This window comes from Echiichthys vipera, assembly GCF_963691815.1.
Source record: "Echiichthys vipera genome assembly, chromosome: 17".
NCBI lineage: Eukaryota > Metazoa > Chordata > Actinopteri > Perciformes > Trachinidae > Echiichthys > Echiichthys vipera.
The window spans coordinates 10457804-10475247 of NC_139842.1; the positions used below are offsets into that span (position 1 = coordinate 10457804).

Below are 17444 nucleotides of genomic sequence, written 5' to 3' on the forward strand. Positions count from 1 at the left end.
TCTTCATGTTTGACGCTGTAGTAGAGCCGAAGTGTGTTTGTAAGCTCTGAACTAAGTAGTAAATGTTAGAATGTCTGGCTAATTATCTAGCAAACTGTAGCCTACATCATTTGTTTGGCTTTGGGCAAAAGCGCCAGTGTCTGGTTGTTTAAGACGTCTATTATAAGATTCTTAGTTTATACTTAGTCAGCTACAAATGTTGAAGTCAGCTGTAGACAACGTCTTCAACCAACGTCTACAACTATTATTATTATTATTAAATTAACTACTGTTAAATATGATGTGGTGGTGACAGTCAATTTGGCAAATTTGTGTAGTGTGAAAACAGAAAGCTTCATAGGCATAGCAACAGTAACTAAGGTGCGCTATGTTCAGTGATCAGTGAACTGTGTGAATTTAGCTCAAATTTATGTAGTCCGTAAATGAACGATATGACTTTAAATACAAGTCTTCTAACCTTTTCTGACAATTCATGTTCAATATATTTTGCCTAAACAAATGTCTAAATTTTAAAGAGATCAAACTTGCATAACCCAAACACAGAGTCAAACACAATTCTTTTGTGTGTACACTGTACTCTCCCCCACATGTAGTCACAAAGGCTGGTTGTGACAGGAAACTAATGGAATTCATGGGATGGCACTTGTCCTATTGACAGCACATCCCCTCATGTGCCACAGTCACACAGAGGTCAGTATGCATGTGTGCGTGTGCGTGTGCATGTGTGTGTGTGCGTGTGCGTGTGTGCATGTGTGCGAGTGTGTGTGTATTGGGCCATCAAACTCCATAATGTTCTGCTGTGGGTGTAAAATATTCCATATTGTTTTCCTTGTAGAAAAGCTTTCCAATTTATTTTCCGTGTGAACATTCACGTGTCTGGAAAATAACATAGAGTTTTCCATTTTACCCATCAGTTCCTGCTGTGTCTCGTCCCATTGGGAAAATGACAGATGATGATAATGGGCCGCTTTCCTGATAACAAGCTATAGTTTGCTGACAAAGGTGGAAAACATTACATCAATATTTTTTTCTCTATCTCATCAAAATATTTTTCACAAAAACAATGAAGTTTCCAACACCCACAGTTCAAATAAACATGGTGACCACATTTAATTTGATGGTCTCTTGTTTTGGCGAGGCTGCGTGGCATCTTGGCTGACACTCCTCAAATCTTTCTGCCACATACATAAATGATGTGTACTCACGAAAAACATGCATATGCCTTTTCCCACACATAAACTGGTATTTATAAATACAGAATATGCAGTGAGAATGTGCCCACCTCACGCCGACTTCATAGCTTCCGGTGATGTGATGAGGAGGAGATCAAAGTTGAGATGCGTTTTTAGGTTGCACGCCAATTTCAAAATGATTGTGTTATCATTTTTAACCGTCTACACAGAATTCTTTAAAATGTCAAAGCCTTATTTATAAACAATATATATAGAATTTCATTTAAAATTAGATATGAGTGATGAATTGTCATCATCTTTTTATTTACATTTGAGCCATCTCATCATCATCTCCCTGATAATGATAGTTTCATTTCTGCCTGAATTGTGGAGCAGTTTCAACATGAGTGCCATGAATGACTTATTGATCATCCTTCTGACGTTCAGTGATCATGATTGAGATTTTAACGCAATGATGGTTTGCAGAAACTTGATGAAGTCGTGGTATGGACACTATAAATAGCCAGGATTGTGTGTAATGACAGCGGCACAGTTGAAGAAACCTGTCCAATGCGACACTTCAGTGGAACTGCACTGTATTTACCATATTTTTATTGAAAGGTAATGAGTGGCCGAACATGGCGCAACTTTTGATACGCAAGCGGAGTTTAAGGACATTTCTGCATCCATTTGTGGCAAATTGTGGGTATGGAAATAAGGCTTATACATGTGCGCCCAGTTCCACAGTGATTGATTAATAAAACAGAATCAGGCCTACAGTATGCGCAGCTCTATAAATGAGATGAAAACAATGCATATGCATATTTCTGTCTTTGCGCATACACAGATTTAGTCGTAAGTCTACACCGAGTTTTAAGCATATGGACCTGTCTGCCTTTTACATGTTACACACAAGTCCGACATCTGCATCCATCCACCCTCAGAAAACAGCACAGGACACACACACAGTCGTGTTGTCACCCCCCATCACTTACACAAACTAACACAATCAAACATATGAAAACCAAAGCATAAAAAAGTGTCCAAAACGCACACAAACGTCAAACACTGAGACTTTAAGAGATGGCACAGGCCCCAGGGGGTGATTAGTGGGTGCGGACAGGCATTGAGAGGCAGGCCGAGGTTAGATTGGCAGACACTTGCGTCTCCCCCACATAATGACTCCCAGCTGTGCTACTCTCACTGTTTATGTTAGAGGAGTTCCACTGCAAACTCTTTTCCTCCCCATGGTCGCTAACTGGAAACTGGGATCATCTTGATTTTCTGTAGTACTCTGTTTATCTGTGTGCTGTATTTCTCTGGGCTTTGCATAACCCTAACTCCGCTGTTTCTTCTTGTGAACATGGTCGCTAACTGGAAACTGGGATCATCTTGATTTTCTGTAGTACTCTGTTTATCTGTGTGCTGTATTTCTCTGGGCTTTGCATAACCCTAACTCCGCTGTTTCTTCTTGTGAACTCTCTCTCTCTCTCAATCTTCTCACTGCATCTGATTATCTATTCCTCCCACACACTCTCTCCTTCCTTGCTCATTCCTTTCCTCCTCTCCTTCTTTTCGCATTTTTCTCCTTTGCATAGTTCCCAGGATGCTAATACATTTGATTTTAAATGTATATTTTTTCTCCCCCTCGGAAGATCTAACCCAGCTGCCCAACCCAGGCATTCCCTCTCCAGCCAGAAGGAGGAGGATCTTGAGGGATTTATGAGAGTTGTTGTTACTCTCTCTCTCTCTCTCTTTCTCTCTCTCCCTCCTTCTCAGGGCAAGCTGCCTAGATTGCTGCTACCCTAAAGAATTCCTAAAGAACTCAGTGCCTGAAATTAAATGATATGTTGCCATCTGTGTTATTATAACAGTCGAGGGGTAGATTCGCAGGCAATGTTGTTGTGTTCGAAGCTCGGCCGTGATTCCTTAGATGTATTTGCAGTAATCGCTCAAGAATGTTGCGGGCGAGATAGAGATCGAAGAAATGAATGATAACTTCATGAACTTTCTTTCTGTCATGATAAATCATAAAGCACCTTCTCCTCTGTACACACGTACCATTGTCTATCTTTCTCTCTCTCACCCTGCCCACATACTGCGTATGTATTTTTAGCAGGCAAAAGCTGGACCATGATGGTAGCTTCACATAACTTAGTGGAAACAATACACTTCTTATGTTGCGTAATACAATTTTTGATCCGTCCTATGCACACAATATGTGCATTGTATGTAAACTCCTATTTAGTCACTCAACAGCCACTCTACCTGTCTGTTACCTCACAACTATTATCAGCTAAGGTTAAGGTTACAGAGCTGTCCACCAGCTATCAACCCTCTGCCTCTCATTGCACATTTCTTTCCCGGTGTGTAGGTGGTAAATCAGTGTGATCACACTGTGGAGCGCAAGGCACAATTATACAGGTTCTATAAATGTCTACACCCAGACTGTGGAAAGTGTCAGTGATATGCTGCAAATGGACAGTTTCACTCCAGAATGAAATATTCTCTATAATAAAAATGCAGCATCCGTTGTACAGCTGAGAGGCGGCATAAAATGAAGACATAAAAATGAGAATAGATCTTTAATCAACAAAGAATGGTGATATTTTATCTGATTCCCAATATACACTGTGATTTGGTGAAATTGCATTCCTTGACAATACAGGAATCATTAGTGGTTCGAGGTGACACTCAAACATCACACACACTACAGGCTTGAAAGGTTGTTGTTCTAAATGAGGCAACGACTCAACTGTGAGTTTTAGTCCCCTGCTGTGTTCACAGGCACTGCAGACAGCAGAATGCTGCTCTGCTAATCTTTCTACATATACTGCACAGTTTAAACCTCTTTTATAGACTTAACATCTATGTAGATACCAATGTTGTGGTGTTGTTTAGCTGCTTCCTAGCTGAGATTGATCCCATCTCTCCATGGAGCTCTTCTGGTTTCTTCTTCTTCTTTACATTGTCTTTTGTAACAGTTTGGGTCTTTGTTTCTTGATGGAGAGCGCGGTCAAGGACGATAGCTAAATCGCATCTAGGCAACACAGTATGTTTAAGGGGAACATTTCACAATTACGACTGTTACACATTGTAACCAAGAACAAATAGACAAACCTTTGCATTTATATATATATATATATATATATATATATATATATATATATATATATATATATATATATATATATATATACATAAAATACATACATATATATATATGTATGTATTTTACCTGCAAAAACAAGTATACACTTTTCTCACTCTATCCAGGAGGCGCTTGCCCAGGCTGAAGCCCACACCCAATCCCAGTCACAGCCCCAAGTCGACCCGTCTGATCTCGTTCCACGTCTGTGCCACCTGATGCGGACTGACACCGGCTACGGCTTCAACCTCCACAGTGATCGATCCAGGCCTGGACAATACATCCGCTCCCTGGACCCAGGGTCACCTGCTGACCATGCCGGACTCCGGCCCCAAGACAGGCTGATTGAGGTAGGATGGAGGAGCATGGATGGAGTGTCTGGGCAGGGCAGTAAAATACGATTCAATACAATAGACCAAAATAGTACCTCTGCTTCAGATTTCGTTCACACTGTCAGATTCAAGGCTCTTGTAATTTAAGCTTGTGGTTGTGCTGTATTGGACTTTTCTAATAGCTTTTTCATTTTTCATTGACACTAGACCAACTTAATTTAACGGCTGAGAGATATGATGACATATTGTCATAACAACACAGAAATATCTCTTATATTTTTTCTATTTCTTTTCTATGACAGTGGCAAAAACAGAAGTGTAGTGAAACGGTAATGAAGTTGGGACGAACCATAGGCGCTTAATTAGATTACCAGAAAACATGCTATATATCATATACATATATATGTATATATAACCATGTTTTCTTATTAGATTAGCAGAAGTGGTTATAATTATATTTGGTTGACAGCTAAACGGTGTAGATGGCATTAGAAAACCAATCTAACACAGAAAATGAATCAATCTAGATGATTTAAAGCGACTGGTGCTGTTCCAAATACAGATACAAATACAGATGTTTATGTGACGTAAACAGATATGTAATGAGAATACATTAGTCTGGATGGTGGAACGGCTAGGAGTGTTTTATGTGTGTGCTGAAATAAGAAGTCAGTGGGGTGAGGGGAGACCTCCACGGTAGAGCTGATAAGCTGAACTGAGTATTAAGCGAGTAAGCAGAGGAATGAGGAGATCATGAAAATTGTAAAGGCACTAATGAGGTGATTATTGACAAATGATTCTGGGTTAGTCAGGTACATGTCAGAGAATAATATGATTTACTGGGTGCGAGAAAATCCTTCGAGAAGCCTCTTCATGTTGCCACTTTGTAGAAGCGTGTTTTTTCTGTATCTTTGTAGGTGTTATTGAACTGTATATGTGTGTTACTGTGTGCCTACACTCCTGATTTTGCACATGTTCCCACGTTTCCACACAACCGTCCAATCCATTTCCTCCAAATAAATCTACACGTATGCTTAGATGACTTTCTGTAGCATTTACTGCCTACCAGTGCCAGGAAAAGTAGCTCCTGGCTGCTCAGAACATTACATAGAAGTCTACACATGTCTTTGCACGCTGTTTGCATAGAAACTAATTCATTTGTTATTATTTAAAGACAAATAAAACTTGTAAGATACAGTCAAAGGTGACAATGGTACTATTATATAAGTCAGTCATATGTGTTCCCATAATGAAAAAAGTGAGATTTTATTATAAAGCAAGTCGAGGTGCTATATAAATACCGTGAAAGTATCAAAACGCTCAATCCAAAGAGAAATGCACACAGTTCGTATTCAGAAACTGTGCCTTTAAACGAGCCGCCAGGACTTCTGTATGGTTGTGATGTCACAACTATTCTACATATAGGTACATTAGAAAGTGTCACTACAGGGTCGTTACAGTCATTCCTGCGCTGAAATGACAGTGCAGAGACACCGAGAGCGCAGATGTAGAAGACCTGTGAAATGCTGACCAATCAGAGCAGACTGGGCTTTTTCGGGAGAGGGGCTTAAAGAGACAGGCGCTAAAATGGAGCGTTTCAGACAGGGGCTGAATACAGGTACTAAGACAGACAAACAGTATAAAATAATGTGTTTTTTGAACATTAAAGTATGTAAACATGTTCTAGTAGAAACATAAAATACAAGTATAAACCTGAAATGTATAAATGTATAAACCCTTTAATATATTCCCTCATCACGATCATCTAAACAGACTGCTTTATCACTCGTATGTTTAAACTAGTAAAAAAAAAAAAGAATAAAAGTTAAAAGACTTATCGTTATGTTTATAGTTTGTTGCTAATTTTTTTTAAAAGCTGTTAGGAGAGTTCATGCATTCTCCCGCACAAGATCAAATACAGACGTGACCCCATCTACATATACTGTCACAGCTGTAATTAAAATGGCAGGAGTCACACTTGTGTCTGCTGTCGGGCCTGAAGCCTGGACTCAATCTTTACTGTGTGTCAGAATGGAGAGTGAGAAAGAAGAGGCCGGTCATAGGTGAGAGGAGAGTCAGTTATAAATCAGTGTGATTGCAGGGCCTGGTGGGGAGGTGGGGGGATTTGGGGAGGAGGGAAGAAATAGTGTGATTGTATATGTTTGTCGCTTCTTATAAGACATTGAAAGAAATACAGGCAGATGATGATGTGTGTTGGTTAAGAGAGAGAAAAAGTAGCAGAGAACAAAGATGCAAGGACAAAAAGAAAGAGAGCATCCTTAACTAAGTTTCTGAGTCACAAAACGTGCATGCATTTAATTGGCAGTCACATAAAAGTTAAAGGTGGTTCATTCGATCTCCAGAAGATGAAATGGGTTACAAAGATCATGGGTGTCAACCTTGCAACACGGGTTAAAAAAATGTTTTTTAATTTATTATATAGTATGCATTTCTTCATCTATGTGTACTGACACAACATTCACCCTTCATTCCCATGACCTTTACCCTCATGGCTTTATATCAGGGTCCAGACCAGGCTGCAGAGCAGGCCACACAGGACTCCAGGCGGGTTTGATAGTGAGGTTAAACAGAGTTCAATGAAAACCACCCAACATGTAAACGAACACACTCATCGTTTTGCATCTTTTAGATCATTTTGCCATAAAGTCTTTGGTTAGTTACTTACTTTCCAGGCAGCTATTTGTTCCATTTGATAGAAGTTCATGACATAATGTCCTAGAATCAGCTTGCAGAGACTTGAAAGTTGCTTTACACAAGAACAAGATAATGTTTTTTTCCTAAAGGTGAATCTAGTGTTGAATGGTAATGCAGTTGAGAGCACGGACGGTTTTGAAAATGCTATGTAGCTGGAGTCAACCAACCCACTATTTAACACATTACATGTTGCTGAGTTTAACTGATAGAAAACCGATGCATTAAAGCAGCATTTAGCTTTTTACAGGGTTGTTTGCCAAGAAATGTAACTACTTCCCTGTTAACCCGTTTCACCGTGTCTAGTCTTTAGGCTAACCTAAGAAAAGTTAAGCTAACTGGCTGCTACATATTTACCATACAGATATGAAAGTGGTATCCATCTTCTCATCTAACCCTCAGGTCTTAGGTGTTAGAGTTTCTAAAACTGATTACAAAGGTGATGACATTTTCACTGTATCACCAACAAAGTTTAGGTCATCACATATTGTAGACGAGTAGCTCTAATTCACTGAATGGAAGTTAGTTTCTAGGTAGGGAATCAGTCAAAAACTATATGTCTTGTGAAATGGTTGATTATAATATCAACTGTAAACAGTAGTTACAGCAGTGGAATAAAATATGGGCAACATCAGTATGATCAAAACCACAGAGCAGAGGTGCAGTTGTTTGTCAAAGCAAAAGTCTGTAAAAGGCTAAATGTTGCTAATCGCACTTCAGGGAAAGTATTTGCATTATAAAATACTGATGCAGTGATGCTACACTCAAACATTAGATGGCTGATGATGTGGCGCATAAATATACACATACACAAATCAAGTTGTTATGGACAGCATCAGGCCATGTTAAGTTCTAATAAAGGAGCTTTATTTAATATAATATCTGCTTATTTTTAAGCTGAGACTTAATCAGAACGTAATGATCATTTCATTCACTTTTCAAGCATTAAGCATCAGGCAAATATTTCTTAAACATACCTTCTCCAATAAGAAGATTTGCTACTTTTATCTGTTTTATGTCATTGATAAACTGAATATCTTTGAATTTCAGAGTATTGCTCAGACAAAACAAGACAAAATACCGTAAATGTGATTTTTTTGTGTGTGTGTTTAGGCTACGTTAATATTTTCTAACATTTTAGTGACTGAAAGGTAAATCAAAAAGATTGCTTGGTCGATCCCTGTAGTTAAGTTGTTTCTAACAGACAAAATGTGGGAGATTTTAAAATAAACTTTGGGCACAGCTTTGTATCATTTATGTATCCATTCACTGAATTTATTCATATTTGCCTTTTTTATTTTTATGTGCATTTTAACTTGCTTAAAGACTTGTACTGTTTTTGTATTGCAATTATCTTACATTTCTGCGGGAGACTAGGTCAACTTAGAGACTTTACGTGTTCTGGTCAATAAGTGATCTAAGTGTTTGTTTGGAAAGAATAATCTGAGCCCTGTTGAGTTAGTTGGCTGTGTGTGTGTGTGTGTGTGTGTGTGTGTGTGTGTGTGTGTGTGTGTGTGTGTGTGTGTGTGTGTGTGTGTGTGTGTGTGTGTGTGTGTGTGTGCTGATAATTACAACCGTCTCTGACCATGCGTCAAGACAGCGCTTGTGTTATCTGTCAGCAGCCTGTTAGAGAGGTGAACAACCATGACAGATCTCCCTCTCTCTCTCTCGCTGTCTTTTTTCTCTCACTACGCCCCATTACACCGGAGGTGTATCAGCAGCAGCTGGCGTTGTAAAGGCTATGATGAGAGTTCGGTTTTCTGCCGATGTTTGGCTGAAGCAGTGACACACGTGAACACCTCATCAGTCTCTCTGCCTGCACTAGCAACTGTGCGTACTCAGGATCTCTCACAAAGTTGAGGGTGACATCATAGAACAAAAGTGTACGACACTGACTCACAGAAGCACCCACATACTGACTTGGGGTTAAATTCATGATAGTCAACAAATATGCTCCACAATTATTTGACACCTGGGTTCTTGCTCTCTCACACACATCATAAAACATTACGCAGACTTAATTCGACATTGTTGTGTCCAGCACATGACTCACTGTGTTTTTTTAGGCACAAGACCCCATAGACAACCTTACAAAGCCAACCTAGAAATGTAGTTTTGATTCATGCTGGCAGCGGGTAGGGATTGTATTGTCTCTCAACAATTATTTGAGGAATTATCACGAAATGTTCATTCATGGTCCCTTGAGGATGAACCCTTATGACCTTGCTGCTCCTCTGCAGTTTACTCTGCGTCACCTGGTCACATTTTTTAGTTATCCGGTATAATATCTCACATTAGTGGTTCAACGTTTGTGATTAACAAACACAAAACTAATGACATTAACATCAGTCTTTCTTTTGATTATGGATCAATCTGCCATCGTTTTGATGCTAAAAAGTCAGAAAAAAAATAGCCTACCCAGTTTCTCAAAGTCCAAGGTGATGTTTTTGAAATGTCTTGTCCAAACATATTGAGTTTATAAAATAAAGAAAAGCAGGAAAGGCTAGAAATTATTAGTATTATTATTATTATTATTATTATTATTATTATTATTATTATTATTATTATTATAACATCGTAAACCAAGACGCCGACAATGTAGACACATACACATTTAACCTGCTTAGCATCAGCATTCTTGTATTGCTTCTCATTAGCATTCTGCCGTCAGCACTTAGCTTGAAGCACCGCTGTGCCTACTGTAAGTACAACCACACAGAGATGCAATGGCTGTAGACATCTTAGTTGTTTTCTGACTGGTCAGAAAGGGTTCAACAGGCATTGACAATAAACAACGATCACAATTATTTTTGCAAGAGCCTATGCATAGTTTCAATCAACAAATGGTGACCTTTGCTGAGATCAGAAATCTTCCTGCACAGATCGAAAGTACTGGAAAAAACATGACAGCTGTTGGAACAGTAAATATTCACTCATTTATTGACCACTAATTAACTTGAAGCCACAAATAGGTTGTGCAGTTGCTGAATCATGCATTATCTATAACAGTTTGTTTAACAATGTCCTTGAGTTTTAAACAGGCTTTAATTTCTGGTTGTTGGACTCTCCAGGACTTTGATGACACACACACACACACACACACACACACACACACACACACACACACACACACACACACAGAGGAACATTCCCATGAGAAATAAGCTTCTGTACTGTTCCTACAGCATGTATTAATTAGCTCAGTCAGCAGAGAGCAGAGTGTATTGTCTTGTGTGGGATGGACTGTTAGTGAAGGGCTGAGAAACATGACACAACACCTGCTGTTTGGTCTAATACAAAGATGCTTGTTCTCTCTGTATCAGACTGTCTGTCTCCCTGGCTGACTGGTGGTGTCTGTTTTTTATATCTGCCTGTCATATTTGTCTGTCATGAGTCCTAGGAAGAAAGCATGGATGTTTTATATGAAAGAGAGGAGAGGAGCTGTTCACATTTTCCATCTGTTGATTCCACTCTTTTCTTCATGTTGTTTTCCTTCTCTCTCTCCCCTTCTTTTCTTCCCAAAAGACCAATAAAGTATGTCTCATTGCATCTATTTTCCTATATTCTACATTTCATCTCTGCTGTATAACTGTGCTTCCTATCTTGTCATAATAGGTGAATTTTAAACAAATTCCCCGTCTGGGCTCAGACATCTGACACCTGCACTATAGCCAGAGCCCAGGAGTGCCATCAATAATTGATTGTGTACCAGCACTAACTTGACGTGGTGCAAAGCTACCTGCCTCTGAGAAGCCACGGTCTAGACGGCCTCTAATTGCACACAGCGTCTAGAAAAGAACAAGTTTAAAAGTTTTGACTAGGAATCGTATCATAATGTGGCAAATCATAACTTAACAGCTGCATGTACAGCTGTCCTAAGCACTTTTGCTGAACCGCTTTTGGATGAATTCATAATTTATAACAAGAGTTTGAAATAACATTGTGCTGAGAAGTGCTGGCACTCTGAGAGTCTGCTGTATAATCAGTTGTCCCACAGCTCCACCTGCTGTATAAATGAGGTAGCACAGGCTCTCAGTGTGGCAACCAGTCAACAATGAAAAAAGAGTGATACAAGAAGGTTCGTTCAGGTGCTATTTTCAAAATCCATCTAAGTCAACAAATCCACTGACCTTAGAAAGATTTATGTTGGGACCCTTTATGGTGTGACGATGCCCACATGTTTAGGTATTGTATTCAGCACTTGAGAAAGTATTGATACCACGTTTAAATTGATACTATCGAATGTATAATTAACAGAGATTGTATCAAAAGTACCAAAGCTATAAAAAAAAATAAAAAAAGATATATAGTTAGATATTCAACCCAAGGCTGCACAGATGAAACAACAAAGAGGAAAATCAACTGGTCCTCAGACAAGGCATTCTCAAGAAGTAATACTATAAGCAAATATAATAACATTAATAATGTGTAGGGCTAGAGGTATAGGGAAAACATTAATGAATTGTAATAATTGTGTTACGATTAGCATTATTGCAAATATGTTATGTGTTTAGTGACTTTTTCTATAGTACAATTGTACTTTTGTTTGAAAAAAGAAACAAAGAAAGAAAGAAGTATTGTTTTTTTTATATTAGTATTGTTTGCTGGCTATACACTGACCTACATACGGTACGTGCTTACATACATACCATTATGAAACAGATATGTCCTAACAACAAGGCAATGATTGCTATGATTACAAGCTGGTGTTATCTGAACATGCAGGTAGTAAAATCAGTCAGTACAGCAATCACTTCTTAGTCCGTTTGACCTTAACCATCATGTGAGACTTTCAGAAATCCTGGGTTGTATAGACACAACAGTCAGCCGTGTTTACCAAGATCAGTGGAGATTCATTATGACTGTGTGCAGTGTGCTGATGGAGAACCAAGAGCTATAACAGCCAACTAACAAACCCATTTTCCATTACGTCCCACCAAAATCCCATTTCTTTTTGTCTGTGTGTTTCCCAGGTAAATGGTGTCAACATCGAGGGAATGCGGCATGCAGAGGTGGTGGCCTTCATAAAGAAAGGTGGAGCTGAGACCTGGCTGTTGGTGGTGGACCCGGACACAGACGAACACTTCAAGAGGAGGGGGGTCGTCCCAACAGTCAACCATCTCAGAGGTAGGACTGTACTAACAAAAGGCTGTGTGTTACACTAACTTTTAGGATGCAATATTGTCGAGAGAGTAGAGTTCCATATTTTATACATTAAAACCCATTTATTCATCATTCTTTTGTTTTTGTAAAGTTTGTCTCCTGCGTGTTAATTTCACCTGCTTTGCGCTATTAATGCTTACGCAAACAATTCATTGGAAGAAAACTAGTTCAACATATAATTAGTAGTCAATCACATAGTAATTTCTGGGAAATATCCTTGGAAATTATTAGGAACTCATTAGGAAACTAAAAGGTTAACAAATGTAAAAAAAAATAATAATTTGTGCCTCTGCCCCTTGATTCCGATCTACTCCAAAATTCCGTAATCCTGCTGACAAACAAACCTAACATAACCTAACCTAAACCTAACAACAAAAAATGATCTTACATACAGTAACATAACATAACCAAGCCCCCACCACAGCGACTTCCTGGTTGATCTAATACAGAAGTGCCAAAAATTAAATCTCCATGTGTCCACTAGGGGCAGGTTTCATAATAGAGCAATTTCTCGTTGACCCCCATGTTAAACAGGCCGTTTTCACAGCATAATTATACCTTTGTAAGGCCTGGTACAAAAAAAACATTCTAGTCTGTATGTTTAGGTCATATCTCCATGAAAACACTGAGGGGGGTGAACTTTTTTGTACCAGGCTAGTTTTTTATTTTATTGGAGGTTATGGTTTATGAATAATTAGGGGCGCAGCCTCTTGAGTGACAGCTAGCCCCTGGCCCTCACTTCACCTTGGGGGTAAACGTGAGCCAGATGGACGTATCTCCCTCCCCCCAACATCACATACATGCCCTCTTTTGGTAAGAGGAAATGAGGTGGAGTCAAAGTCTGACAAGATGGCGACTCCCATAGGTTAGTACGGTTGAATCAAGTTGAGAGAACGGACCTCGACGGAGAGGCTACGTCCATGTTTTACACAGTCTATGAATTTAACCTTCCTTCTCTAATCATAAAACATTTAAAACATTTTCAGAACTTTAAATATATTACAGCAACCGTTTAAGTTCCTTTGAAAGAGATCCTTTGGATATGAACTATGTAAAAATATTATAAAGACGACACGAGAGTGTAAAACAACTATCTATGGGCTTTTTTGTTTCCACAGACTATGATGGTCCGTCCATATCCAACGGCTCTCTCAACCCTCAGATCAATGGCAGCTCCACCACACAGTCAATCAGGTCCACACAGTCAGACCTCAGCAGCCAGGGCAACAGCACACAGGTGGGTGTGGTCATTTGTCTATGGTGCTGTGTTTTGTCTTTGGTCCATCACATGAAAGTCAGTACCCTTAATCCTGTCGTCTGTCTTTCCGTCTAAATAATATCTCCCGTCCAGCTGGCAGATGATGACGGAGGCCGTCTGACGGACCCATTCGCTGAGATAGGCCTGACTCTGAGCGCTACAGCAGCAGAAGAAAAGCTAAAAGTCCATGCCAAAGAAAAGAAGAAGGCGCCGCAGATGGACTGGATGAAGAAATATGAACTGTTCAGCAACTTTTGAGATTTCCCCCTCCGCGGACATTACAAACACCAAAGGACAGAGATATGAGCTCTCTACATGGACGAGAAAGAGCCAAGATCCCCCATACAACACAAGATATTTTTGTTCCTGGAATTAAATGTGACAAAAGGAAAAAGTTGTACTATGTATTTTACTTTTTAAGCGACTTCAGAGTCCTTTTTTACAGCTTCTTTTCCCTCTTCCAAGTACAACATGAAGAAAGTGCTAACTAACTGCAAAAAATGTTTATATATACTTTGCAAAAATCACATTGTTAATGAGGAAGAGTATCTTTCAAGTTTTCACAAATTTACCTAAATCCCCAACGCTTTAATCCCCACCATTCTCCCCACTACGAAAAACTTGTTTCAAACAAATGAGGGAGACAGTTATTTTTATATGTAGTAAAGTATAAACAACTACAAAAAAACAACAATATCCCATTATCATGGACTGATTTTTAAAAGAGTTTTATGGACACTGTGACAATAATGATTGTGGACATTGTGGGAGTTCTGGCCCGTCAGTCAGAGGAAGCCCAAAGTTGGCAGAAGATCACTGTGAAAGAGTTGTGACCCTCCACCTCCAGCCCACGCAGATGTTTAAAAAGAAGGAAAAGGATGGCTGTGTTAACTGATTGTGTGTAATGTATCCTACATGTATTTGTACTTTTACATAGAGTTCATTAACTGAACATCAGATCTTTCAAACAAAAAAAAAATCCATGTTGTTCGCACTCAGTCTTAAAAATGTATCACCACTAACCTCTTTTCCCAAAGTGCTCCGGTGCACGTGTGTATAACTAAGGGAAGCACCACTAACATTAAATGTATTGATGACATAAACAATGGAAACAGGAACGTAGAAGAAAGGAAGGTTTTCTCAGGGCAAATGGTACAATGAATGAGTTTATCATTGGAGGATGCTCGATGTGTACAGCAGAGGGCAAACTTACACCACAAATAGAGGCCGCTTCTGGCACTGAGACCAAAAACAGTAAATGCTTATCCTGGCTGTTTTTTGGGGGGTTGAGCCGGACTATTTCTTAGTTAGGAGCAGTAACTTGCTGGAGTCTCCACTGGTTGCCTGGCAACAGCTCAGAGTCAACAAACAAGGTGTGTCTCAAATTGGATACTTCCATTAGTAGGCCTACATTTTACATGTAGTACACTATGTACACTACGTACTTACTTGTGTTGTGCGTAATGCTCGACAGGGTAATGTCAAATCGCACATGGCCGTCATACACTTACTGGCAATGCTTCTTCTTCTTCTAGATTTTAATGGTGAATTGCAAACGGACGGAGCATTACCTCCAACAATATCGCCTGCCAAAATATCTGACGGCTTGTTTCTAACTATCCGACTACAGTAAAGTGTGCCTAGTGAATAAAATAAATGTATAACTCCCTTTTGTATAGTTAGGTGTTCGCCATTTCAATCGCACTGCAGCTTCCTCGACCGCCATTTTCACCAGTTTGAAAAGACATCGTTGGTCCGGCCTACTTGTAGTATACTGTATATTGCCACTTTGTCAGTTTGAACACGCTATGTGCTAAAAAATAGTAAGTATAAGGGTGGATGTATGCAATTTGAGACACAGCAACAGTCTGGCACAAAACTGCAAATTGTCGTTTTAACATTTGTTTTTTTGTATGGATTAAACAAACAAAACAGACTTTAAAATGTTAATCAGTGAGCTTAAGAGGCGTCCCCCTAGCTGTTTCCCCGTTTAGTCTTTACGCTAAGCTGAGTTAACCGACTGCTAAAAGTAGCTTGGGCTCATCGCTATATTCCCCAGTCACAACAGCCTATGCCTTCCCTGATTTAATTCAGCATAAGGGGTTACGGTTAGGGTCAGGGTTAGGGGGTAGGGTCCAGGTCTACATAGGCCTATTTGCTGTGGAATTCAGCACTAACTGTGGAAAAAAATAACAGACCAGGGAACATAGGACCCTTTCTGTGAAAAGCGGGGCATATCAGACCTTTTTCTTAAGAAAGGGTCCTATGTTCCCCGGTCACATACAAAGCAGGGAACATAGGGACGCTCCCAGTAGCTTTATATTTAGCCTACCATACAGACAGGAGTGGTATCGATCTTCTCATCTAACTTTCCACCAAAAAGTAAATAAGTATTTCCCAAAAATATCGTAAAATCCCTTTAATTAAATGTAATTTAATCAAGTTAGGGTTCAAGCGGGTTTTGGGGGCAGAGGGAGTGTAGGAGAGGCGACGCAGTGAGGTCAGAGATGCTCCGTAGGATCTGGTGAAAGAGACTCTGGGAGCCATGGAGCTTACAGAGGATTATTACGCACACAGGAACAGCTGTCATGCACACATTCGTGCACAGTGTGTGTGTGGAGAAGGTATACATGCCACAATCCAAGCAATGTTCATACAATTTATTACAACAAGTGGGACTGCAAGTTCATCTATGGGGACACTTTGTCTTTTTTTGTACCCATTCACACCCTAACAGAGCCCACACTAACAGTGGTGTCTTCATCTGTGTGCAGTAGGGCTCACTCTGTTTGTTCTGACAGTCACAGCAAAGACGAACTCTGTTACAACGACTTATGTATATACAGTAAAAGCATACAGTATATGGCTGGTTGCATTTTTTCAACAAATGGCGTTTTTGAATATATTAAATTTTCATCGTCACTCATGACTTCTCTAGCCTGTCCTCTGTCTCTTGAACGCTCAACATTTGGTTTTTACATCACTCTCATTTGCTCCACAGCTAAATACTTTGTTTTGGACCTCTTTGCAAGAAAGACGCGCTTTCATGCTCTCACATTCCTCCTTTTTTATTGGTCTCTCTACTACAATAGCTCTCATTTGCTCCTATTTCCTCTCTTTCTATCCCTCTCAACCCCCACGCTCGCTCTGTCTCTCTTACTGAGGATTATACCGGCGTACTGTTTCAGCCTGTTCTCACAATTTACCACCAGCCAGCTGCTGTGAGCTTTCAGGCCATGCAAAGGTTAAACAGAGGTCAAAAGTGTATTGAACGGGTGCGTGCGTCATGTGTATACCCATTGTCCGCATTGAGGTAAAGTCAGTGGCTGTAATTTGGTCTGTATCTTCATCTACTCAGTGTAAATTTAGTCTTGGAAAACTGTTGAAAGAAGGACTGTTTTACTTGAGTAAAAAGGACTGATAGAACAATGTAAAAGTACTCCATTACAATAAAAAGTCAAGTTATCTGAAACCCTACCTACGTAAAAGTTCAGAAATTTTATCACCAAAGTATACTCAAAGTTCTAAAAGAAAAGTAACTGGTTAGCCAGAAAAATGGCTCCTTTACCAATGTATTATAGATATAACCAGACCAAACACTTGACACAGCACTGCGAAGATAGGTCTGACTATGCAAGACTAAAGTGGAGCTAGTTTTA

General features: G+C 39.6%; 1 protein-coding gene across 1 annotated transcript in view; it reads left to right on the forward strand.

The window, feature by feature from the left end:
- LOC310959837 (Na(+)/H(+) exchange regulatory cofactor NHE-RF2) overlaps window positions 1-15882 on the forward strand; it is a 32504-nt gene extending 16622 nt beyond the window's left edge. Inside the window, exons 3-6 of the mRNA XM_083931298.1 lie at window positions 4449-4670; window positions 12338-12491; window positions 13646-13764; window positions 13879-15882. Of these exons, the coding sequence (XP_083787424.1) occupies window positions 4449-4670; window positions 12338-12491; window positions 13646-13764; window positions 13879-14043 (660 nt within the window). The 3' untranslated portion in view covers window positions 14044-15882. The remainder of the gene's footprint in view (window positions 1-4448; window positions 4671-12337; window positions 12492-13645; window positions 13765-13878) is intronic.
- Window positions 15883-17444: the final 1562 nt, after the last annotated feature.